The 21,600-nt window shown below is 58.5% G+C and overlaps 1 protein-coding gene across 5 annotated transcripts in view; it reads left to right on the forward strand.

Annotated features, from left to right (window-relative positions):
* HSPG2 (heparan sulfate proteoglycan 2) overlaps positions 1–21,600 on the forward strand; it is a 98,804-nt gene that overhangs the window by 54,296 nt on the left and 22,908 nt on the right. For 2 of the 5 annotated variants that reach the window (XM_077899234.1, XM_077899236.1), the window contains exons 26-53: positions 620–731; positions 909–1,022; positions 1,106–1,233; positions 1,591–1,677; positions 2,139–2,188; positions 2,513–2,607; positions 2,903–3,043; positions 3,301–3,492; positions 9,008–9,100; positions 9,413–9,493; positions 9,675–9,905; positions 11,513–11,626; positions 13,351–13,478; positions 13,604–13,690; positions 14,435–14,493; positions 14,676–14,843; positions 14,996–15,106; positions 17,018–17,118; positions 17,228–17,408; positions 18,070–18,195; positions 18,304–18,456; positions 18,541–18,683; positions 18,988–19,123; positions 19,216–19,370; positions 19,594–19,744; positions 20,442–20,611; positions 20,706–20,853; positions 21,273–21,424. In XM_077899234.1, coding sequence (XP_077755360.1) covers positions 620–731; positions 909–1,022; positions 1,106–1,233; positions 1,591–1,677; positions 2,139–2,188; positions 2,513–2,607; positions 2,903–3,043; positions 3,301–3,492; positions 9,008–9,100; positions 9,413–9,493; positions 9,675–9,905; positions 11,513–11,626; positions 13,351–13,478; positions 13,604–13,690; positions 14,435–14,493; positions 14,676–14,843; positions 14,996–15,106; positions 17,018–17,118; positions 17,228–17,408; positions 18,070–18,195; positions 18,304–18,456; positions 18,541–18,683; positions 18,988–19,123; positions 19,216–19,370; positions 19,594–19,744; positions 20,442–20,611; positions 20,706–20,853; positions 21,273–21,424 — 3,607 coding nt within the window. Of the gene's footprint in view, positions 1–619; positions 732–908; positions 1,023–1,105; positions 1,234–1,590; positions 1,678–2,138; positions 2,189–2,512; positions 2,608–2,902; positions 3,044–3,300; positions 3,493–4,497; positions 4,537–5,091; positions 5,194–5,761; positions 5,960–6,615; positions 6,700–9,007; positions 9,101–9,412; positions 9,494–9,674; positions 9,906–11,512; positions 11,627–13,350; positions 13,479–13,603; positions 13,691–14,434; positions 14,494–14,675; positions 14,844–14,995; positions 15,107–17,017; positions 17,119–17,227; positions 17,409–18,069; positions 18,196–18,303; positions 18,457–18,540; positions 18,684–18,987; positions 19,124–19,215; positions 19,371–19,593; positions 19,745–20,441; positions 20,612–20,705; positions 20,854–21,272; positions 21,425–21,600 lie in introns of all 5 variants that reach the window. The other 3 variants (XM_077899235.1, XM_077899237.1, XM_077899232.1) reach the window with 2 other exon arrangements.

Here is a 21,600-nt window from a genome sequence, read left to right on the forward strand (position 1 = left end):
AGGGGCTGGGGCCAGCGGTTCCAGTCTAAGCAGTGCGATGTGGTGTGGCCAGACTGCCAGCTCTCCCACATGCAGGCTATGTGGTCTTTGGTGCCTCATTTTCCCCATCTGTAAAATCAAGATCATGGGGCCTCTGTTTGGTCGGGCTCCCTAGAAGCAAAGCTGAGATGAGGATTGCGGCAGCACACCACTCACAGTGAGAACGTGGGAGGGAGGGGGAGGGAAGGACAGACGGACGAAGGAAGGGGAAGTGGCCAGACAAGGAAGCAGTCTCAGATAAAGACAAGCCTCAGCCTCACCCCACAGGGGGCTCTGCTTTAGAGCAAAGGGGCTTTTGTATGCTCGGTCACCCTGTCCTTGTCACCCCCAGGGTGAGCAGGGTGGTATGTTCTGCCCAGGAAAGGAAAGCTCAGTCCCCGGAGAGAAAGTTGCAGGTGTAAGGCATTCGCCTCGGCCCTTACAGCAGCTGGAGGATGGACCCCCAGCTGGGGAGCCAGACGGGGCCCCACAATATCACAGCAGGGCTGATGGGAGAATTAACGACATGATCACACGTGGAGCTCCAGGGATGCCTGGCCCAGAACGTGTGCTTGTTCATAGTGGGTCTTGTCATTTCCAGGGTCTCTGGTATCAGCATGGACGTGGCTGTGCCTGAGGACACCGGCCAGGACCCCGCGCTGGAAGTGGAGCAGTGTACCTGCCCACCCGGGTACCGTGGCCCATCCTGCCAGGTGAGGCCTGCAGCCCTGCCCACCCGTGCGCCAGCCACCTCCTTAGTGCTTCCCGGCTCCTCCCCCTTTAGCTCTGCCGTCATCCCCAGGCCCACACCAGCCCCGCCACCCCGTGGGCACTGCCCTGAATGGGCCCTGCCAAGGAGGGTCCTCCTACTGCCACCTTCTTGCCCCTAGGACTGTGACACAGGCTACACACGCATGCCCAGCGGACTCTACCTGGGCACCTGTGAGCGTTGCAGCTGCCATGGCCACACGGAGGTCTGTGAGCCTGAAACAGGTACCTGCCAGGTGAGTCCTGCCCTCCTTCCTTCCGACCTCAGGGATCTGTGGCCTGCAGGGGCCCAGCCTCAACCTATGCTCTGCCCCTCCAGGGCTGCCAACACCACACGGAGGGCCCTCAGTGTGAGCAGTGCCAGCCAGGATACTACGGGGACGCCCAGCGGGGGACGCCGCAGGACTGCCAGCCATGCCCATGCTATGGAGCCCCCGCTGGTGGCCAGTGCGTCCAGCCCCTGCCTGTACCTGCCCTTTCCTGAAATATCCCCTGCCCCCTTCCAGACTCCCTTCGTCCCAGTCCCTTCTGAGAGGCAGTGGTTAAATCCTGGCCTCGCCACCACCAGGGGCCTGTGTCACTTTGTGTGAGATATGCTTCCGTCACTGGGCCTCAACTTCCTCATCTGTGAAATGGAGATAATGATACACCCCAGCTTGGCCACCCGTGTGAGAGCTGAATGAAGACTCTTAGCACAGGGCCTGGCACATAGCTCGCTTGCCCACTCTTTGTCTCCCTGCTCCCCTGGTCCTAAAGGAAGGGCTGCTGGCCTTCTAACTAGAAATTTGTCCCCCCCCCCATCAGGGCTACCCATACTTGCTTTCTGGACACCGATGGCCACCCCACCTGTGACGCGTGCTCCCCAGGCCACAGCGGGCGTCACTGTGAGAGGTGAGGCAGGTGGTGGGCAGATGGGGAGCGTGTGGGAGGGGCTGCCCCAGAAGCTCCCACTCTCCCCCTCACTCAGGTCCCCAGAGGACAATCAGCTCCCCTCCCCGAGAACCTAAAACCTCAGAGATCTAAGCCTGCAGTTCACCTCCAGCCTCTGCCCCCACCCCCACCCCGGCCAGGCCAGGGCTTTCCCAGAAAACCCCTCATTCCTGCAAAAGGTCCTGGGTTCAGGGCCCGATCATGCTCACTCACTGGCTCGGTGGCCTCAGGCCTGTCCCTGCCCTTCTCCCCCCATCTCCCTATCTGTAAAATGGGCGAGTTAGGCTGATTGATTCCTTCCCACACTGTGAGGCCTGGTTCCAGCCTGAGTCCAACAAGGGCCCCTGGCAGTCCTGGGCTCACAGCAGGCTCCCTAGGATTCCGTGGCTCTGCCCTCCCTTCACCCCATGCTTTCTCCCTAGGTGTGCCCCAGGCTACTATGGCAACCCCAGCCAGGGCCAGCCATGCCAAAGTGAGTAGGGTTGGGGAGGCCTTTGGGGTTGGGCTCCCCTGTCTCCCCCAGGGGTGGATCTGGGTCAGAGCCTCAGTTCTCCTTCGACCTGCACCAAGTGACTTTACCTTTCTGCGCCTCGGCTGCTTTATCTGTACAATGGGTGTAGTAAAAAGCTCACTGGCTCCAGAGGGCTGCTATGAATGGATATAACGCCTCCGTGTGGTAGGTGGTCAGAAATAAATACTCCCTCCCTGGGTGGTGAGTTAGACGCCTAGACGGTGGTGGAAGTGAGGGTGCGTGGAGGCGGTTTGGGTTTCCAGCTCTGGCTTCCCTCTACCTCAGGAGACGGCCAACTGCCAGAGCCTATCGGCTGTGGCTGTGACCCCCAGGGCAGCGTCAGCAGCCAGTGTGACGCCGCTGGCCAATGCCACTGCAAGGTTAGCTCAACCCCCTGCTGCCTCTGAGGCCCCGAACCACAGCCATGGTGGCTGCCCTGCTATTCCCTCTCACCGTACCCTTGAGGCCGTCCCGGAGCCCCCACCACCTATCCCGAGGCCCCATCTCTGCCCCACTGTTCAGAGCCCGGTGGGAAATCAGGAAGCCTCTGATGGGAGCGGGGCCTAGGCACGGGGGCTGCAGGGGCTCCCCCAGAACTGCGGGAAGTGGCTGGGAGGCTGGAGGTACCAGAGATCAGCCCGAGCCCCACACCCACCCTTCTGTCCGTCCTCCCAGGCCCAGGTGGAAGGCCTCACGTGCAGTCACTGCCGGCCCCACCACTTTTACCTGAGTGCCAGCAACCCCGACGGCTGCCTGCCCTGCTTCTGCATGGGCATCACCCAGCAGTGTGTCAGCTCCTCCTACACCCGCCACCTGGTAAGAGTGTGTGCGCCGCCCCTCTCCGAGTCACCCCTGGGGCTGGGCAGAAAGCTGGCGTCCCCTATGCCTGTGAAGGCACCCACCCCCCCGACCCCGTTATTGCTTGTGTCAGCACAGAGCCCAGCACCCCTTTCTTCTCCCCAGTGGCCTCCCCATTGCCCTGTTATTTCTGTCCTAGTCCTGCTCTCAGCAAACCTCACCCCATGACCCACCCCTGAGCCCACGCTGACACCCTGTCCTCTCTCTGCTGCTAGATCTCCACCCACTTTGCCCCCGGGGACTTCCAAGGCTTTGCCCTGGTGAACCCCCAGCGGAACAGCCGCCTGACCGGAGGCTTCTCGGTGGAACCTGTGCCCGAGGGCGCCCAGCTCTCCTTTAGCAACTTCGCCCACCTTGGCCATGAGTCCTTCTACTGGCAGCTGCCGGAGCCGTACCAGGGAGACAAGGTGTGATGCGCGGTGAGGGCGGGCAGGCTCTCCCCGGTCCCCGGTTCCGAGCCAGGCCCTGCTGAGCCCCGAGGCCAGCGGGGACTCAGACACAAGTTGACCTCAGAGCAGGCGTCGGCCACATTGTGCATAAGCGTGTGACCTTTGGGGTCAGATAGGCTTCAGTCTAAACCCAGCTCTGCCATTTATCAGCTGACTGCCTTTTGATAAACCTCAGCTCCAGGGTGGCTGGGAGGATGGGAAGCCGTGCCTGGCACACGAGAAGTGCCCTCCTGTTAATGATTATTAGCTTTCATGCAACAAAGAGGTCCTGGGTGAGGCCCTGGAAACACAGGGACAAATGACACAGCACAGTTTCAATTTCATCCATTTGCTCCCTCAACGTTCTCTCGTCTGTGCTATTGGCTCCGTGTCTAGTGTGATACTAATTCTGATTATAGGTCATCGTTATTGAGCCCTCACTGTCCCGGGCATTGCTCCAAGTGTTTGTACTTGTAAATCACCTCTACTGCCCCATGTCCCATGGGAAAACAGTCAGAGGCTGCCCTGGGATACTGCACTGGTCAGGGAGGAGCCGCGGTTTGGTGGGGAGGTGGTGGTGATGGTGGTGGTGTGGAGTACAGGATCTTAGGGGCAGACTCCAGAGCAGCCTGCCCAAATATGTTCCTCGAACTGTCCATGCCCCCCAGTGGCACCCAGGGAAAGATGGTCTTGGTACAGGAGTCCCCTGCTGGCTGAGGTCAGGGCTCAAGCAGTTGTGTCCCCTCACCCAGGATTCCAGGGAGGTCAGGGACACAGGAGGGACAGTCCCCAAGCTGCCCTGTCCTTCCGTGGACAGACCCAAGTATTGCAGCCTCCTCCCCAGGCTGACCTTCTTTCTAGTCCCTTCTCCCTCTCTGGTTCCACCACTCCTGGCTTCCCTGTCTGCCTCTCTACTGCTCTGGCCTGCAGTTCACAGACCTCTTTCCCTGACTCCCTCTCTTGGCGTTTCCCTATGCCCCGCAGAGGGAGGCATATTTTGCACAGATGCGCCGGGCTCACAAGGTAGGCCCATGATCCGAGTGGTGTGAAATGGATGTGACACAGTCGTGGTGTTTTTGGAGGCTGTCAGTCCCGCATGGAGAAATGCCCAGTGCCCAAGGAAATGTGGGTCTGCATGAACCCAGGTAGTGCCTGATGGCCCCGCAGTCAGGGCACTGGTGTGCCCCAGCCCTGCAATGCCAGGAATTAGAGCTCAGAGGGTGTGTGTCCCATCTGCTCCGTGGTCTGGTCCTGGCACCTGCTGTCTGTGGCCAGAGTGGTGGCCGAGGTGACAGGGAAACTGACTCGATGCTAAACCACATGACCATACCTGGCCCACCAGGTTACCCTAGCACTGCCTCCCAAGCAACCTCCACTAACTCTCTGTGTGTGTACGTATGCCCCTTCAGCAGCCTGGAGTTAACCCCTGTGTGCCAGCCCGGAGCGGGGAGTGTGCATCTTCCTCCCCAGCCAGTGTGGGCCTCTCTGGCCACTGTATCCATGGGGAGAGGTCACTCCCCCGGGCTCCAGCGCTGGGGCCCTGGGAGATCTGAGCTGGCCTGTGCCCTCCCCCATCAGAACCGCACGTCCCTCTCAGAGGAGCAGTTGCGGACAGCTATGACACCTGGGAGGACCATGGGGCCCCCGAAGGGCAGGGGCCGGGCACAGCGGCCATCACAGGTAACTCCGGGTCTGGCCGGGACAGGCTGCGTCTGGGGCCCCGTTCAGACCAGAGAGTATAGTTCAAGCAAGAGCCTTGAGCTGAGGTCCTGACCTTCCCAGACCATTTCCCCCAACCCAGGCCCCAGCCTAATGCCCAGGCCACTCCAGGGTTGCCCTGGGGAAACGTTCCAGAGCTGTGAAGGGCTTGGGCTGGCACCATGGGCATGCCTGTAGGTGAGGCCCAAGGAGCAGCCTCCCCAACCACAGAGGCCCCTTGGGCAGCCACCAGCCGCGCTCGCCTGAGCTGGACAGAGCTGTCGACCTGCCTCTGGCCAGGACGTATCCTCTGTATGGGCGTCTCCCCGTGGGCATCTGGGCCCATCCCAGGACGACCCCTCCCTCAGGTTCATGAGGAGCAAGAGAGCTTCAGATGCAAGGGCCAGAAGGCCAGGTATTCGAGAAGAGCTAGCACAGAAGTAGGGGGCTCCCTGGGCCTCGTGTGGCCTGAGGGGAGGCGAAGCGTCATGGTGTCTTTCTGTCCCTCTCTGCTCCTTCCCTCTGTCCTCCCTCTCTCCCGGTCCCTCAGCTGGATGAGGCCCAGAGGCGGATGGATGCCGAGATCTGGGAGCTCCTTTCTAGCTTTGCTGCCCACCCCCACCCCCCCGCCGGGGGGCTCTTATCCCGTCCACAGCCTGCAGCTGCTCTGCAAGCAGCTCCACTTTCTTCCTCCTCCTCCTTCTCTTCCTCCTCCTCAGCTTCTGGGCCTTCCTCAGCAGGCTCTCAGGTATGTGCCGAGGCACCCGCCAGGAGACCCCCACCTGCCATGTTTTCTAGACTTCAGTTGGTTCTGAACCAACTCAACAAATTCCACCGTTTCTGCCCACTACCTGGACTCTTAGTTACCTCTTAGTTACCTGTATTTTATTTTAAGATTTTATTTTTAAAGTCACCTTAACACCCAATATGGGGCTCGAACCCACAACCCCAAGATCAAGAGTCGCATGCTCCACTGACTGAGCCAGCCAGGGGCCTCTCAGCTTTCCCTTTAAATCAACCCCGTACCAAGTCCTTTGTGATAGTCATACATTTTCCAATAGACAATACCCACAGAATTTCTAAATGTTTTCTGGTGCGCCGTATCCATCGTTGTGGGGTCCCCAGGAGGCACAGGGCAGACACGAGGAGATGCCAACCCAGCCACGCTCAGTGAGAGCAGTTGAGGTGGTATCTGGGTTCAGGGTTGGGGAGCAAGTTGTCCCAAGAGCAGGGCCAGGACTTAAGCTTTGGGTGGGGGGCTTCCTCCTCTGGGCCTGCCTCGAGGGTCTACGTGCGTGTGCATGTGTGTGTATCCCTGCCAGGGCTGTAGCTGTGCTCTTGCCCGCCCCCCCCCCACCCCCAGCCCTCTCAGCAGCTGTCACTGCCTGTCCTTCTCTCTCCTAGTTCTCTCTCTCCTACGAAGGCTTCTCTCGGCTTCCTGGGAGCCTCTATTATTGGCAGTTGCCCCAAGCCTTCCTGGGGAACAAGGTAACAAGGACTTGGGGGGTAGCAGGGTGTCATCGAATCCTAGAATATTCAAGAGCCCTTTGTCAAAGCCCTTTAAGACCCAGACGAGTAGACCAAGGCCCAGAAAGAGGAAGGGACTTGCCTGGGTCCCACGTGGAGCTGAGACTGTCTCACCCAGGAGGCTTTACCCTGTGTCCGGATCACTGACCTAGCCCTTGGCTCCGCACCTACTCCTTCAGGGAACGTTCATTTAGCACTTCCTGTGCGCTGTGTTGTGTGTGGGCAGAAGACGACCCTGGCCTCCCCAGCTCACTGTTCCTCCGATTGTGGCTCCTGTCATTGTCAGCATCGTCAATAATAGCATTGTTGTTACCGTTGGCGTAGCGTTAGGATTGACATCAGCTCTATGTTGTTCCAAAAGACAGAATGCCTCTTAAGAATACACATAACAGGGACGCCTGGGTGGCTCAGCGGTTTGGTGCCTGCCTTCGGCCCAGGGCGTGATCCCAGAGTCCCAGGATCGAGTCCCACATCGTGCTCCCTGCAGGGAGCCTGCTTCTCCCTCTGCCTGTGTCTCCGCCTCTCTCTGTATGCCTCTCTTGAATAAATAAATAAAATATTAAAAAAGAAAAGAATACATATAACATGCAGTAAAATGACATTCAGAGAAGCAGATAGGACCACACGGTCCAGGGGGAACTGAGGATGAAAAAGACTTGCTAAAGCCGAGGGCAGAGCCAGGGGTCACGAGAAGCTGGCAAGCTTGGAGGCCGTGCATCCCGCAGGCACTCTGCTCAGTGCAGTATTTTACACAGCCTGTGTTACTTAATCTTTGTGCTACCCTTCAAGTTACTTTGTTTTTTAAAGGAAAATTTTATTTATTTGAGAGAGAGAGAGTGCGCGTAAAAGAGAGGGAGTGCAAGCAGGGGAGAGGGGCAGAGGGAGAAGCAGACTCCGCATGGCAGGGAGCCCAATGTGGGACTCGATCTCAGGACCCTGGGGTCATGACCTGAGTTAAAGGCAGACCCTTAGCTGACTGAGCCACCTGGGCACCCTCTTCAAGGTACTTTTCCACATTTTATTATCACTTCCATTACCCTCAGAGAGGGTAAGTGACTTGTCCAAGGCTGTCCAGCCAGTACAGCTGGACTTGAACTCCAGTCTTACACTTGACAGTCTGTTCCCTGAACCACCCTGCTGCACATGCCTGTGGCTTGGTCCTAGATGTGGCAACGGACTTGCCGACATCCAAAGCAAGCAGGAAACTGCTTTGGCGTTGTCCGGTTACACCTCACAGTTCCTTACCTCACTCTGATCTCATGGAGAACATCCTCAGGACTGGTGTAGCTCACGGCCTGGCATGTAGTCAGTAGGCATTTAATAAATGCTCACCAACTGAATGAACAAATGTGCTAGACCTGACATACTGTGATACCGATCTGAACATCTGCCCTGGTGGCAGAGGAGAGAAAGTTCTGGGGCAGAGCCAGGGCCTTGGCTGCCCATGTGAAAGCCCCCAGCAGGAGGCCTAAGGACTCTTCCAGTTATGAGCAATAAAAAAACTCACGTCCAGCTGGCTGGTATGCAGCAGAGAATCTACTGACTCCTGTAACTACAAAATCCAAGGATGCTGGTATCAGGCATGGCTGGGTCCCGAGTCCCCGCTGCTTTTATCTCAATTGGCATCATTCTCTGTCTTCCACTCTGGCTAGTAAAAGGAAGTGTCTTTGTTCCAGTGGAAAGAGCAGAAGTGCCAGGTTTTCGTGTCCATCCCTGAGGAGTGGAAGAGAGAGTGGTAGAAGATGGCACACTCGCCAGGCCTGGCTCGTGTCTGCCCTCAAACCACATGGCCCGCATGCAGGACATAATTTTCTTTCAAGGAAACCAAGGCCACAGTTTGGCAAAAAGCGGGCAAATGGATCCTAAGCAGACACAACCCAGCTGCCCAAGAGACAAGACCTCGGAAGGCCCACCCTCGGGCCTGCCCCCACGACCGGAGCCTTTGGGCCTTCTGCGGCCTGCAGGCCCTCGTGCTGGTCACCGTCAGGACCCCCGTCTACTGTATGGGAAATTTCTCCCAATGGAAAGGGACTTGGAGCTTGTTTGCTGAGTCATCAAGCTGCGCAGGGTCACCACCAGCTGGCCCAAGGCTCTGAAGGGATTGAGAGGTGTCCTGTCTCCTGGGCAAGCAGAGGCCATGCACGAGGACCTCTGGTTGAATGGAGGGGACAGCGCAGGTGCAAAAGCGCCTTGAGGGGCTCCGCCCACTCACCTGTAGGGTCCCTGAAGGCAGAGTCAGGCCATGACTATAGGGCTTGCGTCTTTGCAGGTGGCGGCTTATGGTGGGAAGCTGCGGTATACCCTCTCCTACACAGCAGCGGGGCAGGGCAGCCCGCTCTCTGACCCTGACGTCCAGATCACGGTGAGCACATAGATCCCAGTCCCGTGGGCACCCTCGGTGTCCTTTCAGCCCAGCACTCAGCCGGCCTGGCATGAGCTGGAGGGCTAAGGCCTATGCCCCCCACTGCCACCATCCAGTTAGACACTAGCCGGGCAGAGGCCCAGCTGCTGGGAGAAGGCGGCAGTGAGCATGTACCCGCTTGCTCTGGGCACATGAGCTTGGGAAATCAGAGAGGTGGGAGGCTGGTGTGACGGAGAGGCTGGGACCAGTGGAGGACTCCTGTGTCCCTGAGAGCCCCTCGGTCCCCCCCAATCCTGCTGGTATCTCCCCCAGGGCAACAACATCATGCTGGTGGCCTCCCAGCCAGCGCTGCAGGGCTCTGAGAGGAAGAGCTTTGAGATCATTTTCCGAGAGGTGAGAGGCGCCCGACAGTACCGTGTCTGACACTCCCCCATCCCCACCCTGCTTTGACACCAGCCACCCCTGCCTGTCCCCAGCCAGTGCCTGGAGGCTGGGGGTTCGGGTAGGGGGTGCTGCACGAATAGCTCACAAAGCCCAACACCCCGCACCCATGCTTGCTCTTTCCCCCACCCAGGAATTCTGGCGCCGGCCTGATGGGCAGCCGGCCACCCGTGAGCACCTCCTGATGGCGCTGGCTGACCTGGATGAGCTCCTGGTCCGGGCCACGTTCTCCTCGATGCCCCTGGCAACCAGCATCGACTCAGTCAGCCTGGAAGTCGCCCAGCCGGGGCCCTCGGAGGGACCCCGGGCCCTGGAGGTGGAGGAGTGTCGGTGTCCTCCGGGCTACATTGGCTTATCCTGCCAGGTGGGTGGGGTCAGCCCGGACACCTGTGCTCTAGTTCGGCCGGGGCAGCAAGCTGGTCATCTGGCATTTCCATGACCTGTGATTACTGCCATAACTAGCGTACGGTGCAGAATCTCATTCTTCCTGACATCCCCGAGAAGTGTGTAATTATCCCCTTTTGACAGATTCTTTTTAAGTAGAGGCTCTGAAGGGTGAGTGCTTACCCAAGGGCATACAGCTACATTCACCCAAGCTAAGACCCAGCTCTTGCTCCCAGAGTGCCCCCCAGAGACAGGGAGACAATACCAGACACAGGTTACCCTTGGCCAAAGCAGAGCATAGGCCTGCCTCAAGGAGGCAAACTGTGGAGCAGGGTAGGATTCCGGGCAGGAGGGCAGGATTAGCAGAAACTCAGAAGGAGGAATGTATGTAGGGTACGTATGTAGCCTGCAATGCAGAAGGGTCACCCCTGGAAAGCTGGGCGTGGGTGGGGGGCAGGGACCACTTCCTTGGGCCCAGAAAAAGGCTCCGTTCAGCAGGGCATGCCAAGCTGTGAAGGGAGTGCTGTGATCTGCGCTGGGCCTCTGGAAAATTCTTCTGCCCCGGGGAGAGATTAGGAGTCCTATTTAGAGGGAGGGCGGTGGGGGGGAGCAGAGGGTGTCAGTCGCAGAGAACATAAGAGAGCGTCCTCAGGGTTTGGCTGGAGACCGTACCACCGAGTTTCTAGGCACACAGCAGGCACCAAGTCAACACCAGATGATTGAATTTGGAACTGAGCAAGGGGGGCGGCGGGAGGGGAGGGGGCGGGCTGCAAGGCTAGGTGGGCGGCCAGGAGGTCAAGTGGGGGAACAGCCAGCACCCGGACTCAGGAACCCCCCAGTGGAAAGCGCACACCTCCGCAGTCTTACATCTGTGCCCCTTTGCTGTGGCCACAAGAACTTTCAAATCCAAATAGATGAACTGCACATCCTTTGAAGTGATAAAATTTAGCACATTTTGAAGGAGAAGTCCTGGGGTGAGCAGAATAATCCCGTGTGCACATTTTCTGCAGCGAAGCAACGCAGATTTATAAACATCCCTTTGAAATGGTTGGGGTGGGAGGGTCTGGAGGGGTTTCAAAGGAGGGGTAGTGAATAGAAATTCTTTGTTTCCAGAACCCATGATTACTCACGTAGAATGTGTAAAAACATCCTCAATCGTATGTGTGCTGCCTCTTTCACTTCATTTAGTGAATGTAAGGCAGTTGTGAAGATCTCCAGGGGCTCATTCCAAATCTGGGTCTCCTGAACCTGGGTTTTTCATCAGAGAGTGAAGTTTTTCAATAGAGACCCTGCCAGAAGAATTTTCAGAAACAAAAAGGGCAAAATGGAGAAGGGTTCTCCGTTAAGGGTGACCTGCAATTTTAGTAACTTCAGAGTGGCTGGAGGTGGCAGGCAGGATGGGGACAGACAGGGTCCCCAGCTTCCAGAGTGAAGACAGAGAGAGGATGCTGGGGTGGGGGGAGGGCTGGGCCTGGGATTTCCCAGCCTGGAGCCAATGGGAGCCTAGACTGGAGAGATGCTGGAGGGAGAGGATTCTGGTCTGTAGGACCACAGTGGAGATAGAGACCAGCCCTCCTCTCTCCCCAGGACTGTGCCCCAGGCTACACGCGGACTGGCAGTGGGCTCTACCTCGGACACTGTGAGCTGTGTGAATGCAACGGCCACTCAGACGTGTGCCACCCAGAGACGGGGGCCTGTTCGGTAAGCTGCAAGCAGGGGTCAGTTTATTCTGGCCGGGGGGCGGGGGGCACTGGGGCTGCCCGAGAGGCAGGGAGAGGTGGGCTTGGCAAGGTAGGCCGAGGCCCAGGGGTGGGACAAAGCTCCTGGACCCGCAGTCTGTGGAGTGGGGGGGAGGTAGTGCTGCAGACATGGTAGGTCGGCCAGAATGTTAGAATAACATCTTTCTTTATAAAAAAAAAAAAAACGTTGGTTCCTGCTATGTCATATCACCAGAGTGACACTTGTTGTCTGTGGAGGAATCAGGCTACAGAGACAAACCAAAAAGAAAGTAAAAATCCCCTATAATCCTACCACCTGAAGGTAATCATTGTCAGCATTAGTGTGAGTGGAACTCTTTTGTTTTTTTCTTGGGCTAATATTTACACATATCAATATGCCTTTTGTTTTACAAATAAATATAACATCATTGTGTTTGATGATCAGCTTTATTTACTTAACAAGTTCATGAACATCTTCCCAGATCTTTAAATGCGTGTTTGTCTGGGAACTTTTCAGAGAGGTGCACACGCACGTAGACTCCCCCCAGGTGTGTGGTCAGGGACTGGGTGGTTGACAGATCCACAGCTAAACCCAGAGCAAGGAACAGGGGCTGTTAATAAAATAAACACAGATCTCATTGGAGGAGAACATAAAACCCACACATATTTTCTTTTCTTTTTTAAAGATTTTATTTATTTATTCATGAGAAACACAGAAAGGAGAGGGAGGAAGAGGCAGAGGGATCATGCATGGAGCCTGAAATGGGACTCGATCCCGGGTCTCCAGGATCACACCTCGGCCGAAGGCGTCACTAAACCGCTGAGCCACCCGGGCTGCCCAACCCACACATATTTTCATGACGAAGCATGAATTACAAAGCTCTGCCCCCACCCACCCAAGTGTATGCCTTTACTTTTCTCTGATGTCACAGGCATTTGGGTAGAAAAATGTGACAAGTGCAATCAACATCATACTCTTGAAAAAATATTTTATTGGTGCGCCCGGGTGGCTCAGTAAGTTAAGCTCCCAACTCTTGGTTTTGGCTCAGGTTGTGGTCTCAGGGTTGTGGAATTGAGCCCCAAGGTGGGCTCCGCACTCAGCACAGAGTCTTCCATGGCATTCTCTCCTCCCCCCCCACCCCCTCACAGGTCACATGCACTCGCTCGTGCTTGTTTTCTCAAAGAAATAAATTAATCTTTTTAAATTTTTTATTAAATTTGTATTTCAATTCCAGTATAGTTAATATACAGTGATATATTGACATCATCCTTTTTTTTTTAAAGATTTTTATTTATTAACTCAGAGACACAGAGAGAGAGGCAGATACATAGATAGAGGGAGAAGCAGGCTCCCTGCAGGGAGTGCAATGCGAGACTCGATCCCAGGACCCCAGGATCACGACCTGAGTCAAAGACACTCAACCACTGAGCCACCTAGGCACCCCAACATCATCCTTTTTGATAGCTCTGGGGGTGGATGTTCATTTTAATTTATCCAGCTCCCTGTTTATGTTTGTTTCCAACATTTTGCTTTTATAAACATCACTGAGGTGAACATCCTGTAGTGAGATCTTTGTGCCACTCTACAATTACTTCTTTAAGATAGGCTTACAAACCTGGAATTTCCAGATCAAGGGATTATAGAATCGTACAGTTTATGGTAAATGTTGCCAAATGGTGAGCAGCCGACACCCTTGTGCCTTGTAGCAGTGCCAGCACAACGCCGCTGGGGAGTTCTGTGAGCTCTGTGCACCTGGCTACTATGGAGATGCCACAGCTGGGACACCTGAGGACTGCCAGCCCTGTGCCTGCCCACTGACCAACCCGGAGAACATGTGGGTGCCCTCACTCAGGGCCCAAGGAGGAACTCCCACTGGGGAGCAGAGGGCACCAAAGAAGCGGAGGGGGTAGGGTGGAGAGTGGGTGTCCTGTGGCCTGACCTCTGCCTCCCCCATCCCAGGTTCTCCCGCACCTGTGAGAGCCTGGGGGCTGGTGGGTATCGCTGCACAGCCTGTGAACTTGGCTACGCTGGCCAGTACTGTGAGCAGTAAGTTTGCAAATAGAACGGATGGTGGGCGGGGCGGGGGGGGGGTGCATGTGCTAGACTCCTAGGTAAGAGCCCTGGGTGCTGTTGCTCAGAAAGGTCCCTGCCAGGATCACATCCCTCCCCTGCCCCAAACTCACCCTTCCAGGAGTCCCCATTATCCTTGAGCCAAGCCCAAGCTCATCCCACTTTTGACACCCAGACCTACCATAGGTGGGCTTAACCTCTTGACTTCCCAATGTTCAGGTCTTTCCACGTTCCCTCTACCTGGAACATTCTTCAACCCTCAGACTTCCCCTTCCCGGCTAACTCCTGTTTGGCCTTCTAAGCTCAGCCTCATGCACTCATTCAGCATGTTTTTATTGAGCAACTACTGTCCCTCACTCTCATTTACAGTTTCCATGTTGGTTTCCCCACAACTGAGTTCTCTAAGAGTGTCATGGTGTTCACTGTCCTATTTTCATAACCTAGCATAATAGTTGCTTAATAAATGCTTGTGGAATGAATGTTTCCCTGGAGAATACAGGCCTTATTATTAGCCTTGTTACCCAACCCGCTGACATTGCCCTCTGCTCCCCTTCCTCAGCTCAGTGAGACCGTGTGTTGGGGTCCCTTTGATCTATAAAGTCCCACCGGGGTTGCGAGCCTCCCTTCCCCACGGGCTTCTGGCTCCCCAAGCCCACCGTGAGGCGTGGAGTCCCCTGGGCTCAGGGGCCTGCCAGAGCTGGGCTTTGTTCTACCTTACAGGTGTGCCCCCGGTTACGTGGGTAACCCCAGTGTGCGGGGGGGCCGATGCCTGCCACAGGGTAAGTGGAATTGTGGCCCTGATGGGCAAAGCAGTGAGCCTAGGAAGTTGGAGGACTACTAAGGCCAAAGAGAGGAGACAGGGCTGAGGGAGGGGCCTGCCAGTCTTTGGGAAGACAGACCTGCCACAATGCCATGCGGTGGGAGCCGCCTGCCTGAGCGGCCTCTCCTGCCCTTCCTCCAGCAGATGCAGCCCCGCTGGTGGTCCAGGTGCATCCAGCTCGGAGCATAGTACCCCAAGGTGGCTCCCACTCCCTGCGGTGCCAGGTCAGTGGGAGCCCACCTCACTACTTTTACTGGTCTCGTGAGGATGGGCGTCCCGTGCCAGGCAGCACCCAGCAGCGACACCAAGGTACCCATAGCCCCAAGCCCCTCAGCCCTGTGAGCTCACCCTGCTGGGAGGGGAGGCACAGGCCTATTCACTGGGATCCTATCCTTACACACAGGGCCACATGGGGGAAGGGATGCATCTGCACTGACAAGCTCCCATCCTCTTCCCACCAGGCTCTGAGCTCCACTTCCCCAGCGTCCAGCCCTCAGATGCCGGCGTCTACATCTGCACCTGTCGTAACCTCCATCACGCCAATACCAGCCGGGCCGAGCTGCTGGTCACTGGTGAGTCCCTGCGCCCACACCTCCCCACGCCCATCTGTGCTGGGCTGTACCGTGGACACAGGCGGAGAGCACGTTCCTCTGCTGGAGGGGGTGGTGGTGCTTAGACAGGGGTGCCGGCCACAGAGATGGAGAGATAATGGGGCAGAGGCTAGTTTTAGAGGCAGATTCAGCAGGACTTGGTTGTCGTCACCGAGGGAGAAAGAGAGGCTAGGCTAATCCCCGCGGGTCTGGACTCCAGCAGTAGGCAAATGAGATAGAATATTTTCACTTGGGCTCCCCCAAAGCTGAGTCTGGCATGAGGATCCACATGCCAGTAGTTTATTTGGGAGGGGAGGGGAGGCAGGAAAGAGAGGGCATCCCGTAACAGGCATGTTCCCGAGCACATTCCCACCGTGGGTGTTTATTGCTGAATGCAGCCAAAGAAATTCTGGGAAACTCTAGAGTAAAATATCCACCTTGGAGTCACCCCACCCCAGGTCTAAGTGATGAGGCCTATTTGAGGAGCACCAGTTCCCCTGAACATTGCACCACCTGAGGGGTGGGCACGGTAGTCTCCAGCTGCCTGAGAAAGACCTCAGGCTTAGAAATGCAGCAGCTGACAGAAGTCAGACAGGCGGGCCCTGGAGAGACAGGGCCAGGGGATGTGGGCAAGGCACCCACAACACCTGCTACAGAGGGCATCACAGCGTTGGCTTGGGACTAGTTAAAGTTTGAGAAAACATCTAAGCAGGTACAGCAGGCAGGCATTTGGGGATGAGTCTGGAATTCAGGAGAGAGGCCCTGGCAGGGAATGAATTCGAGAACTGTTGGCTCAGAGATGGTGTTTAAAGCCATGGAACAGAAGGAAATTACCCAGGGAGAGTATGGCCCAAGGACAGAGCCTACGGAGCCCCCAGGAGCTCCTGCTCAGACATGTCAAGTAGAAGCCAAAGGACAGCAAAAGGGGCAAAGCAGGTGCAGCCGGTGAGATAAGAGGAGAGCAGGGGATGTGATGTGTTGGGGGTCGTGAGGAGAGGGGGCTCCCGAGAGGCATGGTCAGCCTCACCAGACACCCTGGGGAAGTCAGATGTGGGCAGAGGGCTACCCTCAGAGGTCACACTTGGACAAGAGCCATTTTCAGTGGAGAGGAAGGGTAGAAACCAGACTGGACGGAGGCAAAGAATGGAGGGGAAGGCCAAGTATAGACAGCAAATATAGACAGCACTCTCAACAGTCTTGGCTCTGAAGGAAGGCCAAAAAATGGGGCAGTAGCGGGGGGGAGCATGAGGTCAAAGGAGTGTTTTTGAAGGTAGAAAATTCTAGAATGATCCATGGAGAGAAAGAGAGAGAGAAGGGACTGATGTAGCAAGAGAGTGCTCAGCCCCGGGGTGGGGGGAGTCCTTGGGAGGGGATGGAAGGACAAAATGGGGCTGGGGTGATGGGAGGGGAGGGTCCATCCTGCAGGGAGCAGGCTTGGGAAGATGGGCCAAGTCCTGCCTCGTAGTTTCGATTTGCCCAGCGAGTGTGAATTGAAGCTCTTGGCTGTGGATGTGGAAGGGGGGTGCGGGTGGGTGGAGAGGGTGGGAGGAGGTGCGAAATCGTTGGGGAGGATGGAAACTCGAACCAGACAGAGAAGCCCAGTTGCAATGAAGCACGAAGTATTAGGAGCAATTTTGTGCTCTGTGATCCTGAAGTGGAGCCAGGTGGACTCGTGGCACAGTGCTCTCTGATCACAGCCCGCAGCTGCTCAGGGTCAGCAGGAAGAAGGTGGACCATGGGGTTGAGCCAGGGTGCCCGGGGAGGGAGACACCAGGGAACAGAGTGGAATCTAAGCGAGCCTGGAAGGGCAGCACCACCCAGACAGGGCGATGGAGAGAGAGAGAACCACAGGAGAGAACCACCCAGCTTACGGGGCGCCTCCTGTCCCCGCAGAAGCTCCGAGCAAGCCCATCACAGTGACAGTGGAGGAGCAGCGGAGCCAGAGCGTGCGCCCCGGAGCCGACGTCACCTTCATCTGCACAGCCAAGAGCAAGGTGGGCAGAGCAGGGCGTGGGCATCAGGAAGGGAGGCTCGGCTTCCGGTGGGTGTCTCCCGCCTTCACCTCTGACCCGCCCGCCGTCCACCTCCCTGCCTCACCCACAGTCTCCGGCCTACACCCTGGTTTGGACCCGCCTGCACAACGGGAAACTGCCAACCCGGGCCATGGACTTCAACGGCATCCTGACCATTCGCAACGTGCAGCCGAGTGACGCGGGCACCTACGTGTGCACTGGCTCCAACATGTTTGCCATGGACCAGGGCACAGCCACGCTGCATGTGCAAGGTACGCGGTTCATTTCCGCAGCTGGCCCACCAGGACCGTGACCATTTCTTCAGTCGGCTGACGGTGTGTGAGCCTCTGCGCTGTGCTAGGTCCTGGCTAGGCTCTGAAGCAGTGGGGGAGAGGACAAGCGGGGGCTCTGATCCGGATACAATAGGCCTGGGAGCAAATGAAGAAGCAACATAATGCTACATGGTGATGAGGGCTGGGATAGGAACAGACAGCGGGGTGGTCAGGGAAGGCCTCTCTGAGGAGCTGACATCTGGGCAGAGAGCTGAAGGAAGAGGAGGTGCTCAGCCACTGGAAGAACTGGCAGTGTTCTTGGCAGAGGAAGCAGCATATGCAAAGGCCCTGAGGCAGGGGCATTTTGATGCGTTGGAGGACCCGCAGGGCCAACGTAGCTTGAGCTATGGAAGGGGGGGTAGGTGAGGAAGTTGAAGATGTGGCCAGAAGTGGATCACAGCAGAGTTCAGATTTTATCCTAAAAGCCTTAGAGAGCCACGGACAGGCCTGGAGTAGGGACGTATGAAGAGCCCATGGACATTTTAAAAGCTCTCTGTGGCCACTCCGTGAACAGACCATAGGAGGCTAGAGCAGAGGCAGAGAGAGCAGCAAGGGGGACCCTCCCCACCCTGACCACCTCCTCCCTCTCCGCCCCTGTCAGCCTCGGGCACCCCATCGGCCCCCGTGGTCTCCATCCATCCGCCGCAGCTCACCGTGCAGCCCGGGCAGCTGGCCGAGTTCCGCTGCAGCGCCACAGGGAGCCCCGCACCCACCCTCCAGTGGACAGGTGACGCCGTGGCAGGACGGCCCCTGGGGATCGCCGCTCCTGGACGTGGGGGGCCGAGGCTCTGGCGATGCCAGTGCCAGTGGTGCTGACCCCACCTGTCTCCATCAGGGGGCCCCGGTGGCCAGATCCCTCAGAAGGCCCAGATCCACGGCGGCATCCTGCGTCTGCCAAACATCGAGCCCTCGGATCAGGCCCAGTACCTGTGTCGTGCCCATAACAGCGCCGGGCAGCACGTGGCCAGGGCCGTGCTCCACGTGCATGGTGAGGGCACAGGGCCGAGGGTGGAGCGCAGCGCGCGGGCGCCTGGCAGTGCGGAGAGGGGTTGTCACGGCGTTCTGTGTGCAGGGGGCAGCGGGCCCAGGGTCCAGGTGAGCCCAGAGAGGACTCAGGTTCACGAAGGCCGCACCGTGAGGCTGTACTGCAGGGCCGCAGGTGTGCCCAGCACCACCATCACCTGGAGGAAGGAGGGGGGCAGCCTCCCCCCGCAGGTGAGGAGATCTGTCCGGGGCAGAGTCCCAGCACCTGCCACCTTCACTGCCGCCTTCCCGCCCCGTTTCCTGCCCCGTCTCTTCCTCTCCTGGTTTTCCTCACTTCCCAAAGCGTAGCGCTGGTGGGTAGCAGCTGCCGGCCTCTTGCTTCGCCGCCTGGCCCTGCCCTCCGTGTCCAGCGGGGCCCTGGCCTCGGCTCCGTGCTCGCCTCTGCCCCTTAGGCGCCCCTACCCCCCCTCGCGGGCCGGGCCTGGCCGGGCTGCCTCGCCCCCTCGGGCAGCTGACCCTTGCCCCTGGGCGGCAGGCCCGGTCCGAGCGCGCAGAGATCGCCACGCTGCTCATCCCGGCCATCACGGCCGCCGACGCCGGCTTCTACCTCTGCGTGGCCACCAGCCCCGCGGGCACCGCACAGGCCAGGATCCAAGTGGTTGTGCTTCCAGGTGCGGGGCCTCTGGGGTCTGAAAGAGCGGGGAGGGCAAACCAGGGCTCCCCCAAAGCTGACTCAACCCCCGCGCCCCCGCTCTGGCCCCAGCCTCAGGCGCCAGCTCCCCACCAGTCAGAATCGAGTCCTCCTCACCCACCGTGACCGAAGGCCAGACCCTGGACCTCAACTGTGTGGTGGCAGGGCTGGCCCACACCTCCATCACCTGGTACAAGCGAGGAGGCAGCCTGCCCCCCCACAGCCAGGTACGAGGGCACCCGGGGCCGATCCTTCCGGGCAGATGCTTCACACAGCCCCGACGCCCTCCACCAGCGACGGCCAGCCCTATTGCCGGCCCTCGCCTCTTCTGTCGTGGGGCAGCTCAGGGCGGAGCCAGGGGGAGCTCCATGACCCACTCACCACGGCTCAGAGGGAGTCGTGATGACGACCGGCCTCGTCCCCTCACGCCTCTATCCCCCCCTGCCCCAGGTGCACGGCTCCCGGTTACGGCTTCCCCAGGTCTCACCAGCTGATTCTGGAGAATACGTATGCCGAGTGGAGAACGAGGCAGGCGCCAAGGAGGCCTCCATCATCGTCTCTGTCTTCCACAGCACCCACTCGGGCTCTAGCTACACCCTAGGTGAGGAGCCACGTGGGGCTGGGCCGGGGCCGCGTCCTAGGACCTCCCCACTGTTCCCAGGGGAGGTGCCTGTGGTCTCTTCCGGAACCTCGGGGAAGAGGGGACGCTCTAGACGGGCTCTGGTCACTTGAGGGGTACTGAGAGTGAGGGTGAGGTTGACCTGGCTTACCTGGGGCCTGACAATGAGGATGCTGTTTCAGACGGCGTTGGGGGGGTGGGGGGGCAGCAGAGTCGGGATTACACTGAGCTGGGAGTCAGGCTGACCTGGATTTCAATCCTGCCTCTACCCTGTATCCAGCTTTGAACTAGTTGAACTTCCACATTTTAGGGCCTCAGTGCCCTCACCTGTAAAATGGGGACAATACCACTACCATGTGTTGTTAGCGGGTGACAGACACTGGCTAGAGGAGAGTTGTGACATTACTGTCTGCATCCGCTGGCCTGCTTTGGTTGCCTGCAGGCCGTAGTAGCTCATCACAGCTCAGGAAGTCATAGGTGGACAAATGGGCCTCGAATTCGAAGTTAGAGGTGGGTGAGGCAGGGAGGGGCCTGACTGGCCATGCCAAGATAGAAAAGCAGGGTCCCAGGCTCAGAAAGCTTCCCGTCAGCCCTCCCCTGCTAGGGCCTCGGCCTCTGCCCCGGGGCTGCGGGACTGGGGCTCAGGAGCCCAGGCCTCTTACTAGTTCCTCTCTACCAGCTCCGGAGGGAGCCCCAGCTCCGGGCGGCTCCCAGCCCATCCGCATCGAGTCCTCCTCCTCCCACGTGGCCGAGGGGCAGACCCTGGACCTGAACTGTGTGGTGCCCGGGCAGGCACACGCCCAGGTCATGTGGCACAGACGCGGGGGCAGCCTCCCCGCCCGGCACCAGGTACGGCAGGCCCTGGGACCAGCCTGCTGCAGGGGTGGACAGGGCCCCTCCGGCCCCCTCCGGCCCCCTTCCAACCCTCTCTGTTTGCCCTCAGACCCACGGCTCGCTGCTGCGGCTGCACCAGGTGTCCCCGGTCGACTCGGGCGAGTATGTGTGCCGCGTGATCCTTGGCTCTAGGCCCCTGGAGGCCTCTGTCCTGGTCAACATCAAGGCCACCAGCTCCCCTGCAGGCTCCATCCCTGGTGAGTAACTGCCCAGGACAGGGCAAGCAGGAGGGCCTTCCAAGGGGCTGAGGTCCTAGCGACGCCTGCTGCCATCGGGAGGGTGGGACAGAGGCCCACACTGGAGCTGGCGACTCCACTTCTCTAAGCAACCTGCCATCTTCCTATCGCTTTTCTCTGACCACGCAACGGTCTCCTCTTCCTCTCTCTCAGCCTCAGCTACCCTCCTCTCCCCCACTTCCTTGCTCCCTTCTGCAAGGCTCAGCCCCTGCCCTGGCCCTCTGCTCAGGGCGACTCAGCTGAGGACATCAAACCCAGGCCACCAAACCCCAAACGTATGAGAGCCTGAGCTCAGAAGACCAGGCCGGTCTGGCTCAGAGGTGGACCGTTCTTGCCCACTCTTCTGGGGGCACCTGCTACCGCTGCTTCTTTCCCCACAGCCCCAGGACCTGTCCCACCTGTCAGGATCGAGTCCACATCCCCCACGGTGGCCGAGGGGCAGACCCTGGATCTGAGCTGTGTGGTGGCAGGGCAGACCCACGCCCAGGTCACGTGGTACAAGCGCGGGGGCAGCCTCCCCGCCCGGCACCAGGTGCGTGCTGGCAGAAAGGTGGGAGGGGCTGGCCAGGCCGAGCTCTGGGCAGTGAGTTGAGGGGGTCCTGGCCAATGAGCTGAGCGGCTGGCAGTTCCCAACTCGGAGGAGCAGGGCGAAGGGGCGTCTGCTGGGCTGCGGGAAGCCCCCATCTCACACCCCTGCCCCTGTCTGCC

The sequence above is a fragment of the Canis aureus genome, chromosome 5 (genome assembly GCF_053574225.1).
Source record: "Canis aureus isolate CA01 chromosome 5, VMU_Caureus_v.1.0, whole genome shotgun sequence".
In the NCBI taxonomy this organism is placed as follows: Eukaryota; Metazoa; Chordata; class Mammalia; order Carnivora; family Canidae; genus Canis; species Canis aureus.